The sequence below is a fragment of the Urocitellus parryii genome, chromosome X (assembly GCF_045843805.1).
Source record: "Urocitellus parryii isolate mUroPar1 chromosome X, mUroPar1.hap1, whole genome shotgun sequence".
Lineage (NCBI taxonomy): Eukaryota > Metazoa > Chordata > Mammalia > Rodentia > Sciuridae > Urocitellus > Urocitellus parryii.
In genome coordinates, this window is record NC_135547.1 from 125,912,158 (window position 1) to 125,938,274 (window position 26,117).

At 37.3% G+C, this 26,117-nt stretch overlaps 1 protein-coding gene across 1 annotated transcript in view; it reads left to right on the forward strand.

The window, feature by feature from the left end:
* Positions 1-26,117, forward strand: part of Mid1 (midline 1) — a 350,467-nt gene that overhangs the window by 302,239 nt on the left and 22,111 nt on the right. Inside the window, exons 4-6 of the mRNA XM_026395163.2 lie at positions 5,589-5,696; positions 15,081-15,229; positions 21,660-21,787. Coding sequence (XP_026250948.1) covers positions 5,589-5,696; positions 15,081-15,229; positions 21,660-21,787 — 385 coding nt within the window. The remainder of the gene's footprint in view (positions 1-5,588; positions 5,697-15,080; positions 15,230-21,659; positions 21,788-26,117) is intronic.

Below are 26,117 nucleotides of genomic sequence, written 5' to 3' on the forward strand. Positions count from 1 at the left end.
CCAAATAGTACCCCCCCACTAATGTTCCTTTCTGAGAGTTCCATAAAATATTTCTAAAGATTTTAAGCCCACATGTGTCTGAAATCTAATGATATTCATGCTCTGCACTGAACACCTCATTTTGCAGTTGAATGCAAGTCAATGAGCAAATTTTCAGAAATAATACTTAGAAGTCATTTACAGACTGCTGAAGAACATTAGACATGTAGTCCAATTATTAGTGTGTTTAATGTTTATATATATTTGACGAGAAAAAAACATTTGTCTTCTTTACCCTACCATTTTCATGAAATCCTGTAATAGTTGTTATATCATAAAACTTAGCAGGGAGACACTTTACCTGACCTTGTTAACAAAGTGCCTTGGAGAAAATAGCTAACCCATTTATGTTATCATTAACTAATCTGGAGAATGATTATGTGTAATTGCATTTCAAAAAAGGAAGGTAAACCATGCATTCAGTAACAATTTACATGGGACTCTGATTACTGGTGTCTGATATGTGTATTAAAATGCAGCAGAGTTTGATCTCTGATAGAAGGATAAAGGAGGGCTAAGCATGAGTGCCTTCTGCACTTGCTTCCTTATTCAACTTTCTAATTTCAATCAGACTGTAAAAGATCAAAAGGTCCTCGTTGGAGAAGTGGCAAAATGACCCTAGGAATAGTAGAAAGTGAGTCAGCAACTCCTTACAGGCAAGATTCTTCTACTGTGCTTTTCTTATGTAATTTTCCTGCCTCTTCTACCCTCCCTGCTTCCAAAATACTTAGGGCAATGATGACACACCAGAGAGTAACAACCAATGCTTGTTATTTGCAATAGTTACATTCTATAAAGTCACTGTGAGTTCTGAACTATGGAATACTGGACTGAACCATTGCTGCTAGGAGACATTTGCATATATTAGTACATATACATATACAGACTATCACACCAGGATTATAACCGTAAATTCTAAAAGCAACCCATCTGGGTATATTCCATTTTTTAAATTATTTTACAAAACAGCAAACAAGGATCAGAAGTAAGTGACTAGCCTGAGGCCACCCTACCTGGCCACCCTACTAACAAGTGGAAGAGTTGGGACTCTAACCCATCAGTTGACTCCTGAGCTAGAGTCTTCCATATTATGTTCATTCTGTGGTTACTTGTGCATGAGACCTGATACGTAAGACAAAGCATTGCCCTGTTCAGCCTCAGCTGGGTGCAAGTAGGGAAATTCAGTTTTGATACTCTGTGTACATCTGCAAATGGAGGCAAGAGGACCCAAGTATTATTTGGTTGTTACAAATAATTTTTTTAAAAAATTACATAGCCAGAAAAATTATACATACAGAATCTGCAAATAAGGCAGATGGACTGGGTGTGATGGAGGAGGAGGTTAACCTGCTGGACTCTGCCTGGAGTTCTGCAAACACCCTCACCACATCTTATGGTTGGCTCTTTTTCATCCCCCAAGGGTATTAGCAGAGAATTCTTGTCTGACCACTCATAAAAAGAACACCCTCTCACCCATGCTTGACCACATTACCCTCTAACTTCTTTTCCCCACCTGTAAGTCTGAAATTTTTGTTTGTTTACTCATTCAGCGGCTTTTCTACACTTGGGTATAAACTCTGTGATAATGGAGACATTGTCTTTCTTGTAACCCACTGTATGCACAGCAGTTGGAGTACTGATACACTGTTAAGAATTCTTTAGCTCTTCTTTGAATGAATGAGTGATTGAACAGTTCAGATTGGCTTTTTCAAAGGAATCATTGCAAGTGTGTTTTGTTTTGTTTTGTTTTTGTACCAGGGATTGAACCCAGAGTACTTAACCACTGAGCCACATCCCCAGTATTTTTCATTTTTTTTATCTTAAGACAGGGTGTTGTTGAGTTGCTTAGGGCCTCATTAATTTGCTGAGGCTGACTTTGCACTTGTGCCTCTTCTGCCTCTGTCTCCCAAGTCACTGGTGTTACAGGCGGGTGCCACTGTGCCCAGCTGCAAGCATTTTAAAAAAGTTGTCAGGACTCAAACTGGCACAACATTGGCTATGGCACTTGTGTCCTCAGCAAGTTCGGGCCTATGAAAAGAGGTGGTAGTACTCAATATAGAAAGAATTGAGATTGGGTCAGATTTAACTTTAGAGGAAGTAAGTATAGTATGTTGCAAATAGATGATATTAGTCCTAAAGAATAGAAGAAAACGATGGGGGGAAAGATGATGCCTTTTAAAAGAAAGAGAGCTGTGACTGTAGATGTTGAGCTGTGCACTCTAAGCAAATAGGTGAGGCCAAAAGAATGACCAGACAAAAATGGCCAAGCTTCACTTGAGGGGCTGATGTGAAATTTGTTCAACAGTGTACTTGAGGAAATAACAAATAGTGAGGAGGTTGTCATAGGAAGAGGACTGAATTTTAAGTTAAATTTTGTCCTGAGAAGTCAAGGGTACTAAAGGAACAGTGTGCCCTAGTTCCAATGTGATCCAAAGGTGGGATATAGTAATCACCTACCACTGGGCAGCAGTCCTAATTATCTCTATTCCACACTTGCCTTGTACTGAGGGACCTAGGAAGAGACTGATGACACAAATGTGTTAAGTGTAGGTTAAGGAAAGGAATTTTGGCCCCATTCAGAGCACTTCCATCAGCCACAGTGATTTTTTTTTAAACCAAGTGATGTGAGTCTGAAATAAAAGTTAAAATTATAGCCGGGAGCTGCTAGTTTCCAAACCAAACCTGAGCACCAGAAACACCTGAACATATTGCAAGTAACCTGTAAACCCTACTATATTTGAATTAATGGCTCATATGAGAAACGAAGTCCAATCAAATCATTAACACTTTTTAAAATGACACATGAAACAACAAATCTGTGGAAAACCTCGTTGTCGTGCAATACTTTTAGAAACATAGGATAATATTCCACTTATTTTATTGTACCTTGAGGAACATAAGAATGCTAGAGTTAACAAAAATTTGGAACTTCATCAAAGTAGAAAAAGAGATTCAGCCTTCCTGGTTTCAAGGAAAAGTTCAGCCTGTATTCTTTGAATGATCTTGAGAAAATATTTGGCCTAAGATGAATAGATCACGTTCCCAACTTTCTGGGAATTACATTTCGGGGTGATGATGATTGTGGATCAGGTTTCTCAAATGTATTTGGCTTAACACAGTAGATTACAGTCTACTTTTTTGGTAAAGCCAACCTATTCATCCCCAAAACATCAAATATTCAGAATTTGTACTAAATTGAAACTTGTGTTATAATGGCAACTGAAACTTTTTTTTCTAACCTAAAATAACTCAAATCCCAATGATTTTGAGAGCAAAATGGATACTATTAAGGGGGTAAGGTTGGTTCTGACTAAATTAACCTAAAATAATTCTTGCTAAAAGTAGGCCAGGTGATCAGACATCACCTTGGGTATGCAGAAGGATTCTGATGAAACCAGCTTAGCAAGTTTCTTGCTAAAAGTTGATTTTACAAGGAAGTTCACAGATGAGCCTAGAACGAGATGCAGGAGCCTGACTAAAATTTGGCCAAGCTAAGAATCTTTGTCAGTGCTACTTTCTAGAAATTTAACTTTCTTCATCATAATGTGCTTTTTTTATCCTTTTAAAACCAGGAATTAAACTCAGGGGTGCTTCACCACTGAGCCACATCACCAGCTCTTTTATTTTTTATTTTGAGGAAGGGTCTCACTAAATTGCTGAGGCTGGCTTTGAATTTGCAATCCTTCTGTCTCAGCCTCCTGAGACTGTGCTAATGTTATCAGTATGATCCCTTCCTTTTCATAGCTCAGCTGTGATCAGTTATTAAATTCAGTATGAGGTCAAAAGGAAAGAAAAGAAATTTATTGAGGGTAACTTTCTAATAAACATTTCAATAGACATCTAAATTTGTGTGCAAAACCTTAAATTGTGCTAGAAATGATGACATAAAAGTAATAAATGGGAATTTATGCCAATACTTCAAGAAAGATAATCACTAGGCTTATCTTTCTTGAAGTATTGGCATAAATTCCATATTTTGCACTTGTCAATCAATGCATTTACATTTTTTTCTTTGTTAATTGAATGAATGTTTAGCAAATACCTATGTGTGCTAATCTGATATAGGTCATAATATCATGATTTCCTGTAAATGGCTGCTGATGATGGTCAGCAGCCATTTATAGGAAATCATGATATCTTAATAAGATATCTTGAGTAATCTTTATGTTGTGTCTGATAAGGACCAGGAACAAAGTTCAAGGAATCCTGAGCCTCTAGAAACAGGGCATAGTTTCTCTGAGCCATGATCTATAGATTTTTATCCTGAACTCATGACCCTACTTCCAGTGCATCTCATTCATAAAAAAAATGAAGATTACAGTAGTAAAAATCTCCAAATCAAATGGCCTCATAAGAGGGCCTTGTCTCTTCTGTGAGATATACTAGAATAATCAGTGCCATTGTCATTCTTTGTAACATTTCAACTTCTCCTGTGGCTGTGCTAAAATAATAAAAGTTGTGCATTCTATCTCCATCTCCCACAGCTGTGATTTCTGGATTTCTGTTGGTGAATAAGCCCTTCAGAATTGTCATGAGGTGGAGGAAATAGCATGTACTGAGCATTTCCCAAGTCAAGTTGCCAAGAATGAGCTAATTGTAACTCTCCCTTGCATATAATGAGTCAAAAATTTCCAGTGCTGGCCATTCTTCGAGGATCCACCTTTTCACAAGAATGGTGCACTTCCGTCAAAGCATGGCTTTTCAGCCTACCAGGAGTGAAACTTAAAATTATGTGTTGAGATAAATACAATGTCCAACCATCTTTTTGAGTATCTTTTCCAATGTTTTATTACTGATTACATATTTTATCCATATTTAATGAAAAATTTTAAGATAAATGTTATGTAAGCTGACTACATTTACTTTTGGAAAATTTCTCTACAAGATACTGATAGTACTCTGTCTTCCATCAAATAATAAGATTTGTTGAAAATTTACTCATTATGTTTAATAGGACAAGTTTGACACATTTTCCCAAAATATAAAAGCAGGAATTACAAATATATTTCATTTCACATGTCAATTTCCAACTAATAGGTAATAGATATTTACCTCTTATGTTAATAAAGGTTGTGGGGTGGGAATATAGTTCAGTTGGTAGAGTGCTTGCCTCGAATACCTAAAGCCCTGGGTTCGGTCCCTAGCACCACAAAAAAAAAAAAAAAAAAGGTTCTGAGGCTGCATCTGACCTAGCAGAAATTTTTTTATTCTCATTGGATAATAATGTTTTCCAATGATACAAGATAGGGAGTAGGCAATTAGGTCCTGTATTTTCCATCCTTGCATAATAAGAAAAGAATTAACATTTAGGGGCTAGGGTTGTGGCTCAGTGGGAGAGTGCTTGCCTAGTATGTGTGGAGGTACTGAGTTTGATTCTCAGCACCACATATAAATAAATGCAAGGTCCACTGACAACTAAAAAGTATTTTTAAAAAGTTAACATTTTAAATATACTTTCAAATATTACTAGAAACAAATTAGTATACATGAAAAATATTATCTAAGTAGAAATGAAGGCCAAATTAACTGCTAATTTATTTGTCCTATAGGTCAATGCATCACGCCAGGAAGCCAAATTGACTGAGGAGTGTGATCTTCTCATTGAGATCATTCAGCAAAGACGACAAATTATTGGAACCAAGATCAAAGAAGGGAAGGTATGATTTCTAGGGTATCTTCTCCTGGAGAAGATATACTCCCATATATTTCAGTGGCTTTGAAAATGACAAACACCCTCTTTTTCTACACTTACTATACTTCCTTTTTATGTCTTTATTTCAGTCTATTTTCTACTGCTATAACAAAATACCTGATATTGGATAATGTATAAAGAAAAGAGTTTTATTTGGCTCATGATTTTGGTCACTAAAAAGACCAAATTGCATGGTATCCACATCTAGGAAGGATCCCCTAATATGTGACATTATTGCAAAGCATAAGGGGAAATAGGCATGTATAAAGTACATGGCTGGGGGTGGGGAGGATTCCTTTATAACAATTCAGTCATGTGGTAACTAATTCAGTCCTACAAGACTGAACCTACTCCTTTGAGATGGCCATTAATCTCTTCCAAGTATAGTATTCCCTATGACCCCAAATGCCTCTTAAAGGCACCTCTCAAAACCATTACAGTGGTGATCAAGCCTCAATATGAGTTTGAGTGGGGATCAAATTTCATTTAATCCATAGCAGTCTTTAATACTTAGTTCAAAGGTCCTTGTTTGGCAATTGTTCCCCCACCCCTTTTTGTTTGTATTATGGTTTCCTGTGCACTTCTGTAATCAAGGGCTGCACCACTAGCCAACTCCAGGGCTTGGCCATTGTGTGTTCCATAGAGGCAGAGTTCATTTCATATTTATTAAAATATCCTAGCAATCAATACAGCATTAAATAAATTAAAAATGAATCAAACTTTATATATATATAGAAATTATGAACTACTTTCCCATGCCCTTGAGGGAATTAAGACAGGTTAAATAAGCTCATAGTGGCAAAACTTTCATTATATCATAGACTCCTTTGTGAATATATTAGTAGTACTTCTTTTCTAATGTTTGTGTTTTTTAAAATGGTTTTCCAGCAAACTATATTCAAAAAGAAATTTATCATTTTATATTTCACCTTTATAATCACTTATTAAAAATTGATTCAAAAACTGTTAGACTTTAGAATTCTTCACTTTGTTCTATTTTCAAATTAGTAATATTTAATTGAAACACTTATGATCCTTTTCATTTTACTCATTTTTCTACTACATTCAAAGGATAATTTTTCTAAATATTTTAAAAATAGAAACATTCATAGTCCAAGAAATTTTTGAGTTTCTATTATTACTTCTCAAAGCTGTACTTTAATGAACTATGTATACTTAAAACAAATTAGAAATGCTTAAATAAAACAGTAATCATGCAAGGACTAATGTAGTTACTTTTCTCTGTGTACTACAAAATTTAACAGGTACCTTCCAATATTGTGCAATGTTTTAGATTACTCTATTGAGATTGAAAAGTATACATGTAAATTATAATGCCAATCAGAAAATTAAAATCAAGTTAATTGATCTTGAAGCTATTATAGTGAATTAACAGATTGACATGACAATATTCCCTGGCCAATAGGTCTCACCTGGGCTGGAAGCTACTTTCCTAAACACTCTGGCTGTCCAGTGGATATGAGCACTGAGTGTCCACCTGGATTCCTTAGAGGGTACTTTTTCCTCTCCATCATCATCATGTACCACATGGACACATCTCTTAATTTCTTACACTTTCTAGGTTCTCAGATGCCTGGATGCCTGATGTTCAGCCTCAACTAATTATAATAATTAGTATGCATGGAAAAGGGATCAGCTCTCAATACTTATATTAGTTTGTTTTCAATTTTAATTGTAAATAGGTAAATTGTCACTATATGTATTGTGGAGTACAGGTGATGTTATGACTGATGAGCATAAGGTGGAATAATTAAACCAAGTTAATTAACATATCCATCACCTCATACTGATTTTTCTGTGGTATGAATATTTGAAATTTAATGTTTTAGCAATTTTGAAATGAACACTACGTTATTATTTACTGTTCAAGCTAAGCAATCTCTCTCAAATTAACAAAACAAAACAAACAAGCTCATTACTCAACGTTGAGGCTTAGAACTCTATTCATATCAGTTTCTAAATTACCATGCTGTTGGCTTAAAACAATTCAGATTTATTATGTTAGTGTTGTAGAATTCAGAAGACCACAGTCAGTCTCACTGGGTCAAAGTCACGATTTTGGCAGCACTGTTTCTTTTGGGGGACTCTGGGGTAGAATCAATTCCTTGCCTTTTCTGAGCTCATTCAGGCCACTCTTATTTTTTGGCTCCACAATTTGTTCTGACCTCTGTTTCCCTCCTCCCTTCTTCATGGACCTGAGCCTCCCTGTTTTGTTTTGTTTTTTATAAAGACCTTGGTGATTACATTGAAATCTCCTACATAATCAAAGACAACCTCCCCATACCCAAATCCCTAATGTAATAACATTTGCAAAGTCTGTTTGGCTGTGTAAGGTAATGTATTCAAAGATTGCAGTGCACATTTTTGAGGATCCAGTCAGCATGCCTGCCTTGCCCTTGCATAATTTGAACTATGAGAGTTTATCTCATATCTCAGTTTATCTCACAGTAGTGAAGGATGTCCCCATTTTAGCCATGATGGTGCCGGCACTTGCTTTGGTGCACTCTCCCTACCCCAACCCCTTGACATTGGTAGAGAACATAATAAAATAGAAAAGCAAAACGAGATAGCTGGACTGAAACAAGATAAGTATCTCCATGGGACAGAAATGGGATAAAAATAGTGCAAAGCCCTGACTGTGGCTAACACAGGCTAGCATCATTTGGTCTGGAAAAGGCTGAAGCAGGTACAGTTTCAACCCTTATGGCTAAGTCATACTTTTTTTAAATAATTTTTTTTAGTTGTAGATAGATACAATGCCTTTATTTCATTTATTTATTTTTATGTGGTACTGAGAATCAAACCCAGTGCCTCATAAGTGCCAGATGAGTGTTCTACCATTGAGCCACAACCCCAACCCCACTAAGTCATTCTTGATGATTTGGGGAAAAGGATCTAGAAGTGCCCCAGATAGGACTGGGACTGAAATCATTGCTTAATGCTACTCACTGGCTTTCGAAGGCTTCTCAGATCATTAAAAGGAACTGAAAAAGATTATTGCCAACCTCTGCCTAGTGTCATAGCTTTTAACAAACTTCAGGTCTGGGACTGTGGGACAAGTCAGTTGCTAGGTTGGGGCCTGTGTCATGCTCTTTCTGATATCTCACAAAGCAGGAACCTCAGAAACAGAGATAAGACTCCTGAATGTCCTACAGACTGGGAGAGGGCAACTGTGAAATTGTCAAGATAGGGCAGCCTGATCAAGAAGAATGAGAAAGCAAAGAATCATACATGACTTCTCCCATTCAAAACTGAAACCCAATTCCAAAGCAAATACAGTAATCTTATTATCTTATTCCAGAGGAAATTAGTTATGTGGAAGAATACAAAAAATACTTTAAAAGATATAGTTTTAAAATATTTCAAAGGGATAAATGAAGAAATAACTTTTAAAAGGGCAAAGAAAAACTAAAAAAGAAAACAAAAATAAAAGAAGGGAAAAAAGCAAAGAAAAAAGTGAAACCATGAAATTAGAAAAAATAAAATCAAAGCCAGCAAACTAGAAGTTTTGAAAGTAAACATGTTTTGAAAATAAACTTAAATTAAAAAAAAAAAACAGCTCTAAAAGAAATTTGGAAACTGAGTTTTGACATCCACCTGAGGAATCCCATAAATACAGAAGGCACAAATGAGACTGAGTGGCATTAAAGCATGGCAGATGCCCATTGATTTTTCCACTCAAAAACTAGGAAAATATATATGTAATATATAACCTTCACATGGGCCCCCCCCTTTTTTTTTTGGTTGGAAGTATTGGGAATTGAACCCAGGGGTGCTTCACCACTGGTGAGCTATATTACCAACCTTTTTTGTGTTTTATTTTCAGACAGGTTCTCACTAGGTTGCTGAGGGTCTGAGTTGTTGAAGCTGGCCTTAACCTTAGCAATCCTCCTGTTTCAGCCTCCGAAGTTGCTGGGATTATAAGCATATATCCATGCCCAGCACATGGGACATTGACTTCCTTCCTTCCTTCCTTCCTTCCTTCCTTCCTTCCTTCCTTCCTTCCTTCCTTCCGATGCTCAACCACTGAGCCACATCCCCATCCCTTTTCATTAGTGTTTATTTTGAACAGAGACTCACTAAGTTGCTTAGGGCCTTCTTAAATTTCTGAGGCTGATTTGAACTTGCAATCCTCCTGCCTCAGCCCCCCAAGTTGCTAGAGTTGTATCTCTTTTTTTCTTTTAACGTCTCATACTTGGTTGGAAGGGAAGCATATTTTCAGGACTGAACACCATATAACCCCTCCTCTAAGACCACACAGTGAAATGAATTAGATACTGTCAGCAGTGAAAATAATGTTTTTTTTTTACAATGTTTGGAAACTTTATAATGTACTAATAAATACATTTTCAAAACAACTTTAGAAATGCACCACAATGAGGGCTAGGGATGTGGTTCAGTGGAAGAGTGCTTGCCTGGCATGCATGAGCCCTCAGTTCAACCACAGAAATGTACTGCAATGACAGGCTGTATGTCATAAGCAATAAGCAGCCAAAAGTTATTTGAATGCAAAGTGATTGCCTTCGATTCTTTACAAAAGGCAAAGAAAACATATTAAAAGGAATGAGCTCCCAAATCAAGTTAGAAAGAGCACAACAGAATAAAAATTAAAGAAGCCCCCACCCCAATAAAAACAGGTGTCAGCTAAGTACAACCCATAGGCTAACTCCTAAAAGTGGAGTTTCCTCCATTTTTAAAAGGTTGTTTACAAAAATAAAACCAAAAATGTATATGTGATAGAGATACTATGTAGTCTCCCAAACCTAAAATATTGACATTATTTTAACTATGTTTTAATAGAAACCATGTGTGTACTCTCAGGTTAAGAAGGACTTCTGAGACCAAACATTAAAACAAGAAATCATAAATCAAAGATTAAAACATTGGAACAATCACCTATCTGTCCAAGGGAAAACTTCATAGCACTAGGAACCTCCAAAAATGTAGTGGAATTTTTTAGGCACCAGCATACTCTTTCATGGGAATATACATATTGGAAAATTTTTCAAATTTTCAAATTTGCAATGTCATGTCAGTTATCTCAATAAAGTTGTCTTTATAAGACACAGATTTTTAATTATGTAGTGAAAGTCTTCAGAAATTAAAGTTAATGAACTACAGTGATATGAATTATCGTTGACAAATCACAAAGTCATAAACAAATCTTATAATGATTTGTATACAATAGGGAGAGTTACATAAGATTTCATAAGCTAACCCCCAAATCCTATATGTATTTAAGCACAAGTGTCTTGGGTGAGCAGCTGTGAATTCAGGAGCTCTTTTCTCTTGGAAAGATGTGACTGAGGTTAGAAAGGGCCACACAGGGGCATTAGTGCCATTGATGATGTTACCTTCTCTTCAAAATTTTGATGCTGGTATTATGACAATACTGAGATTTGGTAGTACATTTGGGATAGTTCATCATATTACTTTAAATTTTTTCTGTATGTTTAAAATTGTACACTTTTTGAAGTGTCCATTTGCTTGGAGACATTATCTCAGCAGGCAGTATTATGTGGCAGATGTTACTGGAAAGGAGGAGGGCACAGTTTGGCTTTCCCTTGGGTTAATACTTTGATGCATGAGCAAGGATTAGTTGACTCCAAAGCCTGGGATACACAGTGATCTGAGTCCCTGGTCACATTATGTTGCATCACAAGCATGTTTCCAAGAGGAAGGGTGGGAAGGCCAACACCCTGGAAATCTGAGGTGCCAGGGAGGGAGGCCATGTGTGGACCTGGGGCCCTCTGTGGGGTGGGTCCCTGTAGCCCAGAGCAGTTGCAGGGCAGTCTGGTCACTGAGTCAGGAGCAGGGACAGTGGGGCCTTCTGACAAGCACTTGGAAATGGGCAGGTAAAGGAAGTTGCCAGCAGGTGATGGTGGAGCACAACAGTATATACTGCTGCTTTATGCTCTTGGAAGAGCTCCCTAGCCTGTATGGGGGTGTAGACTGCATAGACTGCAGGCTACACACGAGATTCCCTGAGAAAGATGCTGCTGCTTCTACTCTGCAGTCGAGGGTGAATTTTTTTGTCAAGACACAACAAACTCCCAAGGAAGTGAGTTCTTTCAACGTGCAAACACAGGGCCCCTTCTCTGCACTGCCTTTATGTACTTGAATTCTCCATAATTTAAGAGAATTCACTTGAACTAAATGGTCATATTGTTTATGGCCTTAAAATGGTGCTAAGTCCAGTTCTCATGGTCAATTCAGGTAGTCCTGTTAACTGAGAAGACTTGCTGATTGCATATAGCTATTTGGGGGTGTGTATACTACAAATGTACAAAAGCACATATTAAAATAATTTAAAATGCATTTAAAGCAAATTAAGTCTGCTTTTAAAACAGTATATAAGGTATAATAAACCAAAAATAGAATGATATCAACAGGCCTATACCTGGTTACAAGGAGATTCTAATAGAGTATTTCCATGATGAGTATAGAGTGAAATTCAAAAGTTACAATGTAGCAATCTCACTTTTTAAAGGCAAAAGGGATAGAGTCAGCTGAAAAATTTCCCCCCTGGCTTTGATACTTGCATATGTAGACTCTTATGTGTCATGGTCTAACATTTCTTTTAAATTACCAGATTTTATTCATGTTGTCAGATTTCTAAAATATTAAAAGTATTGTATAATGAAAAATTACGTATTTTGCTCAGTGCTCTATGTTAGAATTTTAAGTGCTATAGCGTGTAGCACAGGGTTTCAGAATGGGTTTGAGTCAGGGCCATCTGACTAGAATCATTTATGCTAGGAGTTAGTTAACTTTTTCTGTGAAGGGCTAATAAATACTTTTGGTTTTGCCATGTAGTCTCTGTTGCAACAACTTACTTCTGGCAATGTTGTAACATGAAAGCAGCCACAGATGATTCCTACACAAAAGAATGTGACAGTGTGCCAATAAAACTTTATTTATACAGTCTTGATGCTGGATTTGGTCCATACACCATATTTGTGAACACCTAACTTTGAACAGTGTTTTAATTTCTCATTTTTATAACGTAATCCACATAAGAAATACATATGGTATCACAATCAAGTGCAAAACACACATGACATATGTTTTACAAAATGTAACTTGCCTTTTCTACCAGAAATATGCTCTGCTATTTTCTTCTATTTTATTTTTTAAAGTTAGTTCTGACCATATTATTTATTCATCTCCTGCTTATTAATAAACCTTCACTGTTTGTTAAAATGCAAATTCCTGCTGCTCTGCCAATTACAATTCCTTAACTAAAATATTGGAGGATTTGCCCAAACATCTACAGTTTTTCTTTGGAAAAGATCCCTAACTCATCTTTTGCACAGTGCTTGAGAAGCTCTGATCGTCATATATGAGATGGAATTGTGCACTAATGTATAGCTAAGATTAGCCCCAAATCATTCTTTGTAAAACATTCTGGTGTTTTCATAGGAGGCTCTTATTTTTGTTTTGTTTCCATGCATGATTTGGGGCTTTTCCTTTCTCTTCTTTTGTTGTTTTTAATTTCTGATTATCATGATAGAAGAAGAAAATGATGAAACTGAAGTGCAGTCATTCACATTTGTAATCTGTGTCATCTTCTCAGACATATCCAAATGATAAATGATTGGCATGAAATTATTCTACAGGAATATTTCAACCTTGTTTTCTTTTGTTAGAATTGTATGAAATATCTTCTATTTTGCCATGTAGTTTAAATTATTCTTTATGTTGTGTAATTAAGTATTCCATGCACTTGGTTTATTCTAGGCACTGTAAGTTATTTTTCCTCCTGGAATTTTTCTTGCCTCTGTCAGTTTCTAATAGGTGTGTTCTAGTAACTTGAATTGGAGTGGATGCTTTGTTGGGTTTGCCTGTGGGTATAAGGATGACAAAAGCTAAATTCTATTTGGTATAAAATAAGTGTCATTTTATTCAACCCAGGTACACAGATAATGTTCTGGGGACAGTAACAACAATCATAATGTTGTCTTTTACCAGGCTCAAGATCACATAGTATTTGCCCCAAAGTTTTGACATTTCAATCTTTGACTCTTTACTTTCAGGAATTTTTCTCACCCTGATATCTTGTGCCTGGTGCCTCTCAATTCAGCATGAATTTCCTTTGTTTGCTGTAGTCTGTACTTGGAATTGGATGTTCCTTAGAGGCCTAGAGTTCTGACATCTCTTTCCTTCCTTTTCTTCGATTAGAGTTGTCCGGGGATGATAATGATGACTTGGAGAAAGAAGGAATTTCTTGGAGTTAGCAGGAATTCTGGAGGGAGCCTGAGCCAGCCTTGTCTGCAAGACAGATTAACCGGCCTCCTCCCTACCCTTTCACCCAAGGCTATTTTCCATTCCGGAATTATCATAAAGCCAGCCAAAATCTGTCCCCGGGTGTGTAGATGGGGGCACTAGGCACACGGCAATTCCAATTAGTGGTCTAATTTTAACTTGGCTTCTGGCCAGAGGGCTTCATCTCACAGCACATTTCAAACACCAGAGTGACGGTCAAGTGGGTTACCTTGGACTTATCTTGGCCTGCCTGGGAGGTTATGGTCTATTACATTTGAGAGTCATTTTCAAGCAAGACAGAATCGGGAATTGGAATGGAGGTTGTGAAGCAAATATGCATTTTTATCCCAACTGGGAAATGCTTATCAAAATAGTTCTTAGTTATCAAGTAAGCACAAAGTGCCTGGAAATGACGTTCCCAGCGAGGGGAAATGGCCCAGCTGTGCTTTTTTTGGCGTTCTCTCATCTGCTCAACAGGAAAAATATTAATCAATGGGAAAAATGCTCCCTTTCTGTTAATTTAATACATGAGTTTTAGGTAGAGTGGGAAATAGTAATACCTAATGCATTTATATCACAATTTTATTACATGAATTACAAAGAAGTTTCTAGAAAATGATTTTTGCTAAAGCCTCAAATTTGCACCTATAAAGCTGTTTTGTTTTCTTAATGGAACAGAAGAAAACCTGAAATAAACATCCAGAGTTCCCTATGTTCTTGGAGTAATTGTGTGGAATAGTGGAGGGAAGAGATCTGATGACCCTTTGTAATTTGACAGTGGGTAACACCTTTTTTTCCCATCAACAGGGAAGCAATTAGAAATTCAGTGTTTCCTCATAAAATGAATTAGCAACACTTCTCCAAGAAGAGAAAGTATATCTCTGACAAGAGTTCCATGACTGGGCTTTACCTGATTTTGATATCTCTATGCTTACTTTTGAACTTTTATAGAAAGATGGCTTACATACTATAGAGCACACACATCACAATGGTCCAGTCTGGTGCCTTTTCACTGGAGGCGCTTACCATGTAACCATATGTGTCCTTGTCTCTTTTGTTCAAGGTGATGAGGCTTCGCAAACTGGCTCAGCAGATTGCAAACTGCAAACAGTGCATTGAGCGGTCAGCATCCCTCATCTCCCAAGCAGAACACTCTCTGAAGGAGAATGATCATGCCCGCTTCCTACAGACTGCTAAGAATATCACTGAGAGGTAAGTTTAGGGGTCCAGTGTGAGGTTCTTGGGCTGCTGATCCCTTGTATATGGGATGTGATTGGCTGGTCTTGCTCTCTCAGTGCTTTTGTTTTTCAAGGTTGAGGAACAGAGACAATAGAGGTTTTAAGCTCTTTCACTCCAGCCAAAGATGCTTCCCTTTGACATGTCAGCCCTTTCAGTATTCAAGGACTTTGAAACAAGAGTCCACCAGTTATAAAGAATAAAATCAACCTCTTTTTTTTGAAAGGGAGCTTTTGATGGCACATGAATAGCATTTCTTGTGAATCTTAGTCCCTATCTCATTGTGCACTTGGTAACAAAGAAACAAAATGAAGGCAGAAGCTTTATAAAAGGGGATCTTATCTTCTATTGCACTCTTCAGCATCTGTCTGAAAGAACATCACACAGGTGTCATTGTGTGAGGCCTGTTTTTACTTGGTTCAGAAGCTTGGCCTCACCTGAAAAGGTCAAGGCTGACTCATATGGAAGAGAGAGGGCCAATCGGTCAACCTCATCCTGTCTTCTTTTAAAACACCTTCTCTTTCAGGGGAGGGAACCATAAAGTGCTGTTTACTCAGTGGTCAGCTCAGCTGTGAAACTGGCAAGGATGAGTATTCATTTAGTACACCTAATTGATTGTCATAAAAATTACTCATCTCCATGGATGGCAAGCAAACACCTCTAGTAATTCCATTGGATCCACAGAGTTGATCTAGGCTGGATTGAGTAAAACTAACACCATGTAATGACATTTCTGAGCAATGAAATGGCCTTGACTTTTCATTCATTCTCATTTCCAGAGGTAACTGCCCTTTATGCAAAATGATAATAGAATCCTATCACTAAAATATCCCAGAGAGCTTGTTCATGCTGGTGTTTATTCCAAAACAGGGATTGGCAAACTTTTTCTGTAAAGGATCAGAGAATAAGTGTTTTTTTGGCTTTGTGGGTTATAAGGTCTAAGTTACAACTAGTAAACCCTGCCAGTATAACTTCACAACAGCAAGAGGTAATATGGAAACAAATGGGCATGGCTGTATGTCAATAAAACAATTTACCAAACAGGTTACAGGTTCTGTTTTGCCAGCCCATGGCTGGTGAGGGGGCATGCTCACCATCTTTTTTTTTTTTTTTTTTTTTTTTTTGGTGCTGGGAATTGCACCCAGTGCCTTGTGCATGCTACACAAGCACTGTACCAACTGAGCTATAAACCCAGTCCCATGCTCACCCTCTTATAACTTGAATTTCTTCAAAGGAAAAAGAAAGCTAACATGTATTAAGTGCTTGCATGTGTTGAGCATTGTGCTGATTCTCAAAATATCACCTAGAGGTAAGCATTGACAATTCCATTTTCATTGTTCTTTAAGATCAGTGAACAGTATTTTTGCAACTCTGGTCTACTAGCTTAACTGTGTTATTTCTTATATTTGAGAAGAATTCTTTTTGCAGCTGGTTAGATATGTATCTCTTCTAAAGAACATGGATAACAGCTGGCTATTATCCATTTTCTGTCCTCCCCACTGTGAGAGCCCAGTTTCTTTCCTTCTGACTCCCAGGTTCCAAATGTTTAATTGTTTGCACTGCTGTCATCTGGACCACATCCAATTAATTGCTCATCCTTCTTCCTAAAGTTAAAAACTTTAAACAGCTTTAATATTCCAGTGTACCCGGAACACGTTAATATAGATAGCATTTATACTTAGGTCAAGATTCCCAACTGGGATCCAAAAGACCGTTTCTCTACCTGGGACATGTCCAGATAACATGGCTACTCTGAGCTGCATTCCTCAGCAATCCCTCCAAATTCGACCATGTGAAACATGAATAAATTCTCACCAGCAGTTAGGTGAGAATTGACCCTCAAAGAGTAATGCTAAAAGAAGGCCTGCATTTGAAGCATAGCATAAGCACATGAAGGGGTGCATGAATGCCTTCCATTCTGATGAGACATGTCTGGTCTCATTCAGCTCCGTTGTAAACAAGCCCATCTTATCAGAAATGGAAACATGACTTCAATTTCTTTTTCCACAAAGAGTATGCTTCTCTAGGGTTTGAGTCCACAGTGCCTATAAAAATCTGTTTGAAGCCCTTGTCCCTATTTCTGCAGTCTCCTCTCTTCCCATCTCTCATTTATCAACCTCCTTGGTTCATTTCTGAGGCTTTTTCTTAGAAGCAACTGTGATGTAGTAAAAGGGCACTGGGCTTGGATAAGAAGTGGGGAGTACTGAGTTCAAATCTCCCATTACTGCCCCTATTTAAATGTGGTTCTTTGGAGCTCTTTTGTAGTTAGAAAATGGTTCATATTAGTTATCCCTATTGTGATAACATTGTTGAAATCCCTTCAGAACAGGCCTTAAGCATCATAGACACTACATCAGTGCTAGCTGGATGTATATTTTCATATTTTGATGTCAGCTGAGCCCTCCTGTTATGTCTTTATTCCGATGCTGCTCTCTATCTAGCTGCCTCTGTTCTTCAGCCTGCTGATTAACATACCTCTTTCCAACATGACTTCCTAGTTTTGTCTCCTATTGTGTCTGTCTTGGGTTTTGGCTCCTGTATACTTCCAAATCATCTTCATTCTTCAAGTATGGCACCCAGAAGAAACTTCAAATCCTGCAGGCATTCTTAAAATGAGACTTATATGAGGTTTTTCAACCTCATTACTTCAGTTAAAGTAGATATTCTCCTATAGGCTAAAATTCAGAAGAGAGAGAGAGAGAGAGAGAGAGAGAGAGAGAGAGAGAGAGAGACTGACAGACTGACTTAAGCTTTACATTGTAGGAGATGCATATGCTTTGGAATTAACTGTTTGGCACTGTGCTAATTGCTTAGTAATTATGGATAGCAGTGGAACTGCTCATTAACACTTCTGAGTCTAATTTTGCTTATATGTTCCAAGTGGGCAGGAATCCTAGTGAGCTTGTTATGGCTATTATAGCCCCAGCACATTGCAAACTTCCCCATGTGAATGAACAAGTGAATGAAAGAATGATGTGTAAACAGGGCCAGTTGCTGTAAGGATAAAATGAAATAACATGGTAAAAGCATTAGTCCAGTTCCTGTTACAAAGTGAACATGCAATAAATGATAATTCCCTTCCTCCCACTCACTAGATGGAGGCAAATAGAATGTACAACATACTATAGTATGTTATACATTCATTAATACATATAGATTCATTAATATATATGTCTTTGATGTGATTGTATAGACATCTTTTAACATACTAAATGAGCAAAACTGTTTGGTAAATCCAAGCATAAGAAAGCTGATTTACCATTTATAAAGAATCTAAAATTAAAATCACAAATTATGTGTATCAAAAGGATGGTGAAATGAAAATTCTCTCTGAAAGGAATCCATTTTTTCAGAACACTTAAGAGGTTCTCTAGCACAAGGTGATCATTCAGTTCCTCACTGCCACAGGCAGTTCAAAAATTTGTCAGACTTTTCCAGAATATAAAGCTAAGGACACCATTTGTCAACTCTGGAAAGACATTGCTTCGTTTTAAAAATTAGAGCATATCTCATGCATTGGATTTGAAGTGTAGTTGCAAGGTGTTGAGAGGTGTTATGACAATAGGAAAGTTACAGGGCCAAATGTGTTTGGGAATTCCTAAACTAACCAAAGTAGAACACATTGTCTTACTGTGAGACCTCACTGGGTTTTACCATGGTGATGTGCATTGTTAGGCAGAAGCCCTGTGAACAGTATAGCTCTAGACACACAGACCTTTTGGAAAACTGGCCCCATGTAGTCACTAATAACTAAGTGTCATGGATTAGGGACATCAAAGCAGGAATAGAAACGGAGTAATGTGCAACTCACCTTCTATGCATCATGATGGGACACAAGGTCTTTGCTCCAATATGTTAAGAAGAGTTTAACACACACCCCTACATATGTGTATGTGTGTGTATGTGTGTGTGCGCGCGCGCACACACACGTGCACTAGGAATTTAAGGACTTTAAAGAACTGAGGAAGTGGCACAGCTTGAGTGCCCTTGGTGGATATTGGCAATTTATCTAAAAGGCCAGAAGATGGGTAGATTTGAGAAATAAAAACATGACCTACAATATTGCATTTGGCAGATTTCCTCTTTGACTGTCATTCCAATTAAAAAAATTGAAATTGTTGCCAAAGATAAATATCTTTCCTTCTTCCATCAAGGAAAAAAAATGTAGGTGTTAAAAGCTGCAGTAATCCCCAAAGATTCTTGTTGTCAGTCTTTGCCTCCCAGGCTAGGCACTTTAATTCTTTTGGTTCCCGCCATCAAGATGACAGCTGTTTTAAACATGTCATTTGACAAAAACATGCTTTATTTAATTGTTTGTTGGCCATAGAACCAGGAGAAACTTGGGAACAAAGTCTATTTGGGATGAGCCTGAACAAGTGGCTTCAGCCATTGAGCAAAGAAATCTCAAAGCCAGGTTATCTGTGTTCAGAGCAATCTCGAACCTGTTTAGCACAGACTGCCACATCAAGCAGTAAAGCAGTGCAATCAGAAGTTCAGTGCTTGTTTCCTAATAGCTTAGTGCAGTTTTTCCCAATAGAGTTTATAAAACAGGATAAACTAGAGCTTTTCCCTTGAAATTTTTTTTTTTGGGGGGGGGAGTACTAATAACAGATCTTTTGACTTTTCTGTATTGATGCAAATGGCTTGGACTTTTCAGTATGTGAGATACTTTAATGGCATTATAAATGATTATTGACTATTTGTTGAAAGTAGTTTGACTAACAGCAGCCCCATACACATCAGTCTAAATTAACAGCTGTTGGTGTCAATAATTAGCATAATTCACTTAGGTGAAATATTTAGTCAGCAAAATCATACAGCCCTGCTATTCACTACTTTTTGTAACCCCCATCAGGAGGTAAAGTTAGGTTCTCCACCCTCATTCATATAGTTGAAACTTCCCAGTGTTTATTTCTCTTTAGCATTAGTTTATCTATGGATTCTGATAGCATTCCAATTATGACATTACTGGTTAACCTCTTCCTTCCCTATTTAACACTGAAAATGTGCCAGAAATGCAACTGTAGAAACTGTATTTCCAAGAATATTGAGCATTTCACAAGTGTATTCTTTTTTTATTGAGGTAAAATTCAATTTTGCAAATTAACCTTTGTAAAGTATATAATTTAATGATCTGCCTATTCTGGACATTTCATGCATATAGATCATACAGTATGTGATCTTTTGTGTCTAGCTTTTTTAAGCACAGTGTTTTCAAGGTTCATCCATGATGTATATATGTCAGTGTTTCATTCCTTTTTAAGACTAAATAGTATTCCTCGAGAGGATATATAACCCTTGGAAGGTAACTGGGTTGAAAAATTTCTAGATTAAATGGAAGAATACAGACTCAAACTTCTCCTGGGTGTCACCAGCTTTGTGGCCTTGTATAAATGAGCATCAATGATATTTATTTGAAAATAAGTAGCTATATTAAGAGCTAAATCATTTTAAAGTCATTTCTTTGCACAAAAACTCCCAGTGCCCTAATGTTGACAGAATTTAACAAAATGACCAACTCAGAAAAATCACAAGTCCAGCATAGTTTGATCACTCAGAGGTAGTATACTTCAGGCCAAAGTTTTCTTGGTTTTAAGGGAATCCCTTGCATTTTGAACCAGGTAAAATGTTCTGCTCTTAATATCTGAACTTTCCAAATCAATTTCAGGACACATAGGTGACTGATACATAGCAATTCCTTCCTTGCTTTATAGCTCTTACAAGAGAACTAACCAGAAAGCCTAAGTGAGAAGGAGAAACAGTGCATCCACAGGGGGAATTTGTGAGAAAGCTTATGAATATTTTCCATGGCATCTGCTGGGAATATGGTGCAAAAAAATGAATACAAGGAGAATGAAAACGAGCCAGACGAAAACTTTTTTAATGTTTATTTTAGAGAGAGGCTAGTAATTGATTAAACTAATCCAATATCTGGAAACATTCTTTTTTAATCTTCACTTTGCCTTTTATGCAGTTTGAAATTTTGGAGACTCCCCTTTGAAGTAGAGCAGGGGCACGCCTGAAAGGAACAAACAGCTTCCCAGACAGATGTGTGAAGAACTGCCTGAAGCAATGTGCTTCTTGCTCCGTTCAATGTGATGGGGCCAGGCTGTTAAATATACAGCAACATGAAATATGAATATTCTTTCACCTCCACAGGGACTTTTTTTTTCCAATAGTAAAAAGGAAGAGGTGGAAGGCAGTCTGTTGTTTTCCCCAATTCCTTTGCTTTTTTTTAAAGCTTGCATTCAATTTCTTTGTGTTCCTGTGTTGTGCCATCTAGATTCTTCTGAAGGCACTTTCAAAAGAATCGCATTTCTTTTCCTTTTATTTTTTTTAAATGCCTCCACAGTGATGGTGAAAACCATCTTGACATCTCTAAAAAGTTGTTTTGTTTAAATTACAGAGTCTCCATGGCAACTGCATCCTCTCAGGTCCTAATTCCTGAAATCAACCTCAATGACACATTTGACACCTTTGCCTTAGATTTTTCCCGAGAGAAGAAATTGCTGGAATGTCTGGATTACCTTACAGGTATTATCTTTTGTGTTCTGTTTAATATTGTTACTTTCAGTGATACACTTTGCCACAAGATCAGTGATTCCTGAAAACCAGAGTTGTGTGCTTTTGAGGTAGGAATACTGTTTCCAGGAACAATTTCTGTGCACTCTTTCTCATAACCAAAACAACAGAGCCCAAGACTTAGTTGAGGACAGGAGAGAAAAGAGAATCTCGATCATTAAAAGCATACTTACTACTATTTCCCTCTCAATGTGGGGGTGTTAAAATAAATATGTCTAATGACCATCAAAAAGACATAAGTATTACATAAATTTTATAAGTATATTTCATTTCATCCCCAACACTGATAAAGAAAAGACCCCCCCCCCCAAAAAAAAAGACCAAATTTTATTTTGGCAAATTTACCATGGCAAATTTTTGGTCAAGCTTAGAAAACAACAATAGAATAAGAAAACTAAGGCTTTTCCTATTCTTAGCAGTGCATCTAATCTTTTCTTTGCTGTTGTCCTCTAAAGCAGAAACTAAGTGGTAAAAACAATATGGACTCGTTCAGACAACGGTATTTGTGTTAGCCAAAGCCACCAGGGCCTGTGCCTTCAGGAAAGCACAAGGTACACAGTTAAGCCAGATGTGTACTGCACTTAGGACATGTGGCCTTCCAGAAACCACATCCCTAACTGAGCCTGGTGTCAGTTTCTTAACTCCAGTCCTGTGTGTACATGTTTGTGGGAAAGTGGTCTAGAAAGGTAGAGCAGGAGATAGGGGACGTTGTATAGTGTTTATTTTTATAGTCTGTGGGTAGTAAAGCTAGGAGTTCTATATTCAAGGAGCATTATACCTGGAAAATCAGTTTTTCCTTGTGAAAACTCAACGTGCTGTTTTTAGCTTTTTTCTGCATTTGCAAGGAAGGCAAGTCATCCCACAAGTATCCTCTTATTTTATATAATTCTCTTTCAAACTTACCATTCGTGTGAAGGAAGAAAGAAATCAACTCAAAAAACATTTGCAGTAAGGGACCATACTTGGTTTAAAATATTTATGAATATATTGCCCTCCATTTTTTAGTTTTAATTCTGTGATTTACTGAAACTAACACCCCCCCCAATAGAACAAGGGTAGAAATGTTCTATATCTGCACTATCCAAAATATTAGACATTAGGCACATGGGACTATTGAAAATTTGAAATGTACCTAGAAAATTGTTACTTTTATTAACTTTTTAATTAAATTCAATTAGAATTAAAGCAGCCCCATGTAGCTTGTGGCTACTGAACTGCTTTCATTATGCCATTCTGGTCAAAATACCCCTTTTCTCTTATCATTTAGGAATGAGTCTGGTCTCATGCAACAGAAAACCCAGCTGGCAGTTTCTAAACCCATCAATGAGTGCTTGTATGAGAGAAACAGAATAGAGGCATACAGTCCAGGACTAGGAAGTGGCTTGCTGATGACTTCAGACACCAGGCTTTTTCTGGTTTATGGCTCTGGGGTCTCCATTTTGTTGTTTTTTTTTTGTTGTTGTTTTGTTTTTTTTTTTTTTTTTTTGTTTTGTTGTTTTGGCCACATGACTATAATGTGACCCCCTCCAATCAATATGTTGAAGTTCTAAGCAAAAAGACAGTATCATTAGGGGAATGATGGACAAAAAGCTCTGCCAGTCAAGTTTGTCTTTGTCAGAAAAACAGAATCTTGCTCAAAAGACTCACCTAGCAAACTATGTCTCCTGGGCCAGATCCGTGTTACAAGTTCATCTGCAAAGTCAGAGAAGACTGAAAAGTTAAATATTTGCCTGGGCACATGGGTATGTTGCCCCAGATCAGGGTCCTATTGACAAATGTGTCCTGCTCCTTTCCCAATAATTAATAATATTTCAACACTGTATTCCATTTTAATTTCTATAGTCAGGCAAAAGTATTGATTAAAGGGGAAACTGAGTGGAATCTTCATTGAATTGTAACATGCACACCATATATCATGCCAATAGCTGTTTATGCCAAACCAAAGGCCTGGTATTATGCCTTCAGAGCTGTCAACCCCAAGTACAAATTCACTCTATTTCTAGACATAACATCAATCCTGGTCATAACATATGATGCTTGGCTGATATTGCCAAGTCCAAATAGTTTATCAGACATTTATAAGCAGGAAGTGAAGTGTTTGTAGAGTATTAGCCTGCCATTTCTTGCATGGTGTTTGTGATGAAGGCAAGAAAATAACAGTTCTGGTACTGATTCTGTGAGTATTGAAATTGGCAGCATGCTGCCGTTCTCATTTACAGTAAATTGGGTATTGACTTTTCAGGACAAACCCATTGGGTTTACAATCAAAACAGGGTTAGCCTGCCTGGCTGTGAAAACAAGATTTTTTTCCCCTATGACATGCCTTTAAGTGGTATGTCAAGTTAATAACCCGTAGAGGTGACATTTCCTTCCTGATTGCGGCTACTGCCATGTGTCTCACAGCTACTTGCCTATTTTGAACTAACATTTTCTTTATATTTAATCACATATTACAATATGGAAAGAACAGAATCTTTCTACAATGGTTGATGGAGAAGTAATTTAACAAACTGTTTAAATTATGAAAGAATATGTATTTCTTCACTGATCCAAGTATAGGTGATCCCACATGAACAGGACCACACAGATGATAATTTTACGATGCAGCTGGGCCTACAGGGAATGCATCTCATGATTGGTGTGGTTGATTCATGAACATCCAAGTTCCACCCCATGATGCTAAATTTTACATGAGGATACTTCAGGAGACAGGTGTACAAATATATGTGTTAGAAAGAATGTTCTAAGGGTTATGTAGAGCCCTCTTATATTACCACACAACCTAATGCAGTGCCTGCCACATTGTAGATGCTCAGCGATGTTTGTGGAATTCAATAGCCACCAGGCAAAGCTAATCTAATTGACTTAATACATCAGCCTTGCTTCTCATGACATTTGTCCTGGATATATTTCAGGTGCAAAGTGAAGACTGCTGAAACAAACTTCAAATTTGCCATTTCCATTAATTTTCTCCACTCTTTGGGTTTGTTTAGGACTCATTAATTCTAATCAGAATTTAGAGCAGGAAGAACCCTGCAACAGTGTAAGCAAAGGTTGCTCCTGATCTATGGAATGAGCACATGTTTGTCTATTTGAAGCCAGGTTCTGGTACACAGAAGAGTAGAAATAAGGGCCCTGGACAATTCTCTAAAGCAAAGGCCAGTTAACTTTGGTTGTAATGGGCCAGATGGTGGATGTATTAGGCTTGCAGGCCACATGGTCACAACTACTCAACTTTGCTGTTGTGGGAACGCAGCCACAGCCAATACATGACTGAATAAGCCTGGCTGTGTTCCAATAAAACTTTATTTACAAAAACAGGCAGTGGGCCAAATTTGGCCCACAGCCATAGTTTGCCAACCCCCTCTCTAAAATATTATGGCCAATTCAAAACACTCATTGCCTAGTCTTTTTCTTACTCACATACTCTTCTCATAAAACCAGTTACTGAAATCAATCTAGTGGAAGTCATTTAAAAATCACAGTTTGGGTAGGATTTAGACTTCTCTCCTCGAGAATGTGTTAAAGAAATAAAGCAGTGGCCTTCCCAGTGATAACGTTAACCAAATGCCAAGGAATCATTTTCCTTATGAAAGAAAATATATATTCTTAGGTACAATTGATTGTTAATTATGGTCTTCTGCATTTGAAATATCACCTATAAATTGAGAAATGAAAATACATCTGTACCAATATTTTTTTAAAAAAATAAGACATAAAGATATCTTATAAAAGAAAATGTACATATAATTATTTTAGTCTGATTTGTTATAGAATAATAAATGGTCACACCATTTATTATTCTAGAGGCTAGTGGTTCTAGAGGCTGAGGCAGGAGGATTGCAAGTTCAAAGCCAGTCTCAGCAAAAAGCAAGGTGCTAGGCAATTCAGTGAGACCCTATCTCTAAATAAAATATAAAATAGGACTGGCTGTGCAGCTCAGTGGTTGAGTTCCCCTGAGCTCAATCCCCAGTACTAAAAGGAAAAACAAATCAGCATTTTTCCTGTTGGATGCCTAAATATAAAACTATCTGGCACCATGTAGATGGTGCTTGCCAAAGTTTGGGTCACAGGCCAAATCTAGCCCCTGCCTGTTTTTGTAAATAAAGTTTTATTGTAATCTGGTCATTCCCATTTGTTTACAAATTATTTACAGCTGCTTTATGCCACAAGATCAGAGTTGAGTAGTTGGAATAGCAACTATCTGACCCAGAAAGCCTAAAAGATTTACCATTGGACAATTTACTAAAAAAAATAAATTGCCAGCTGAATCCTTGCCCAA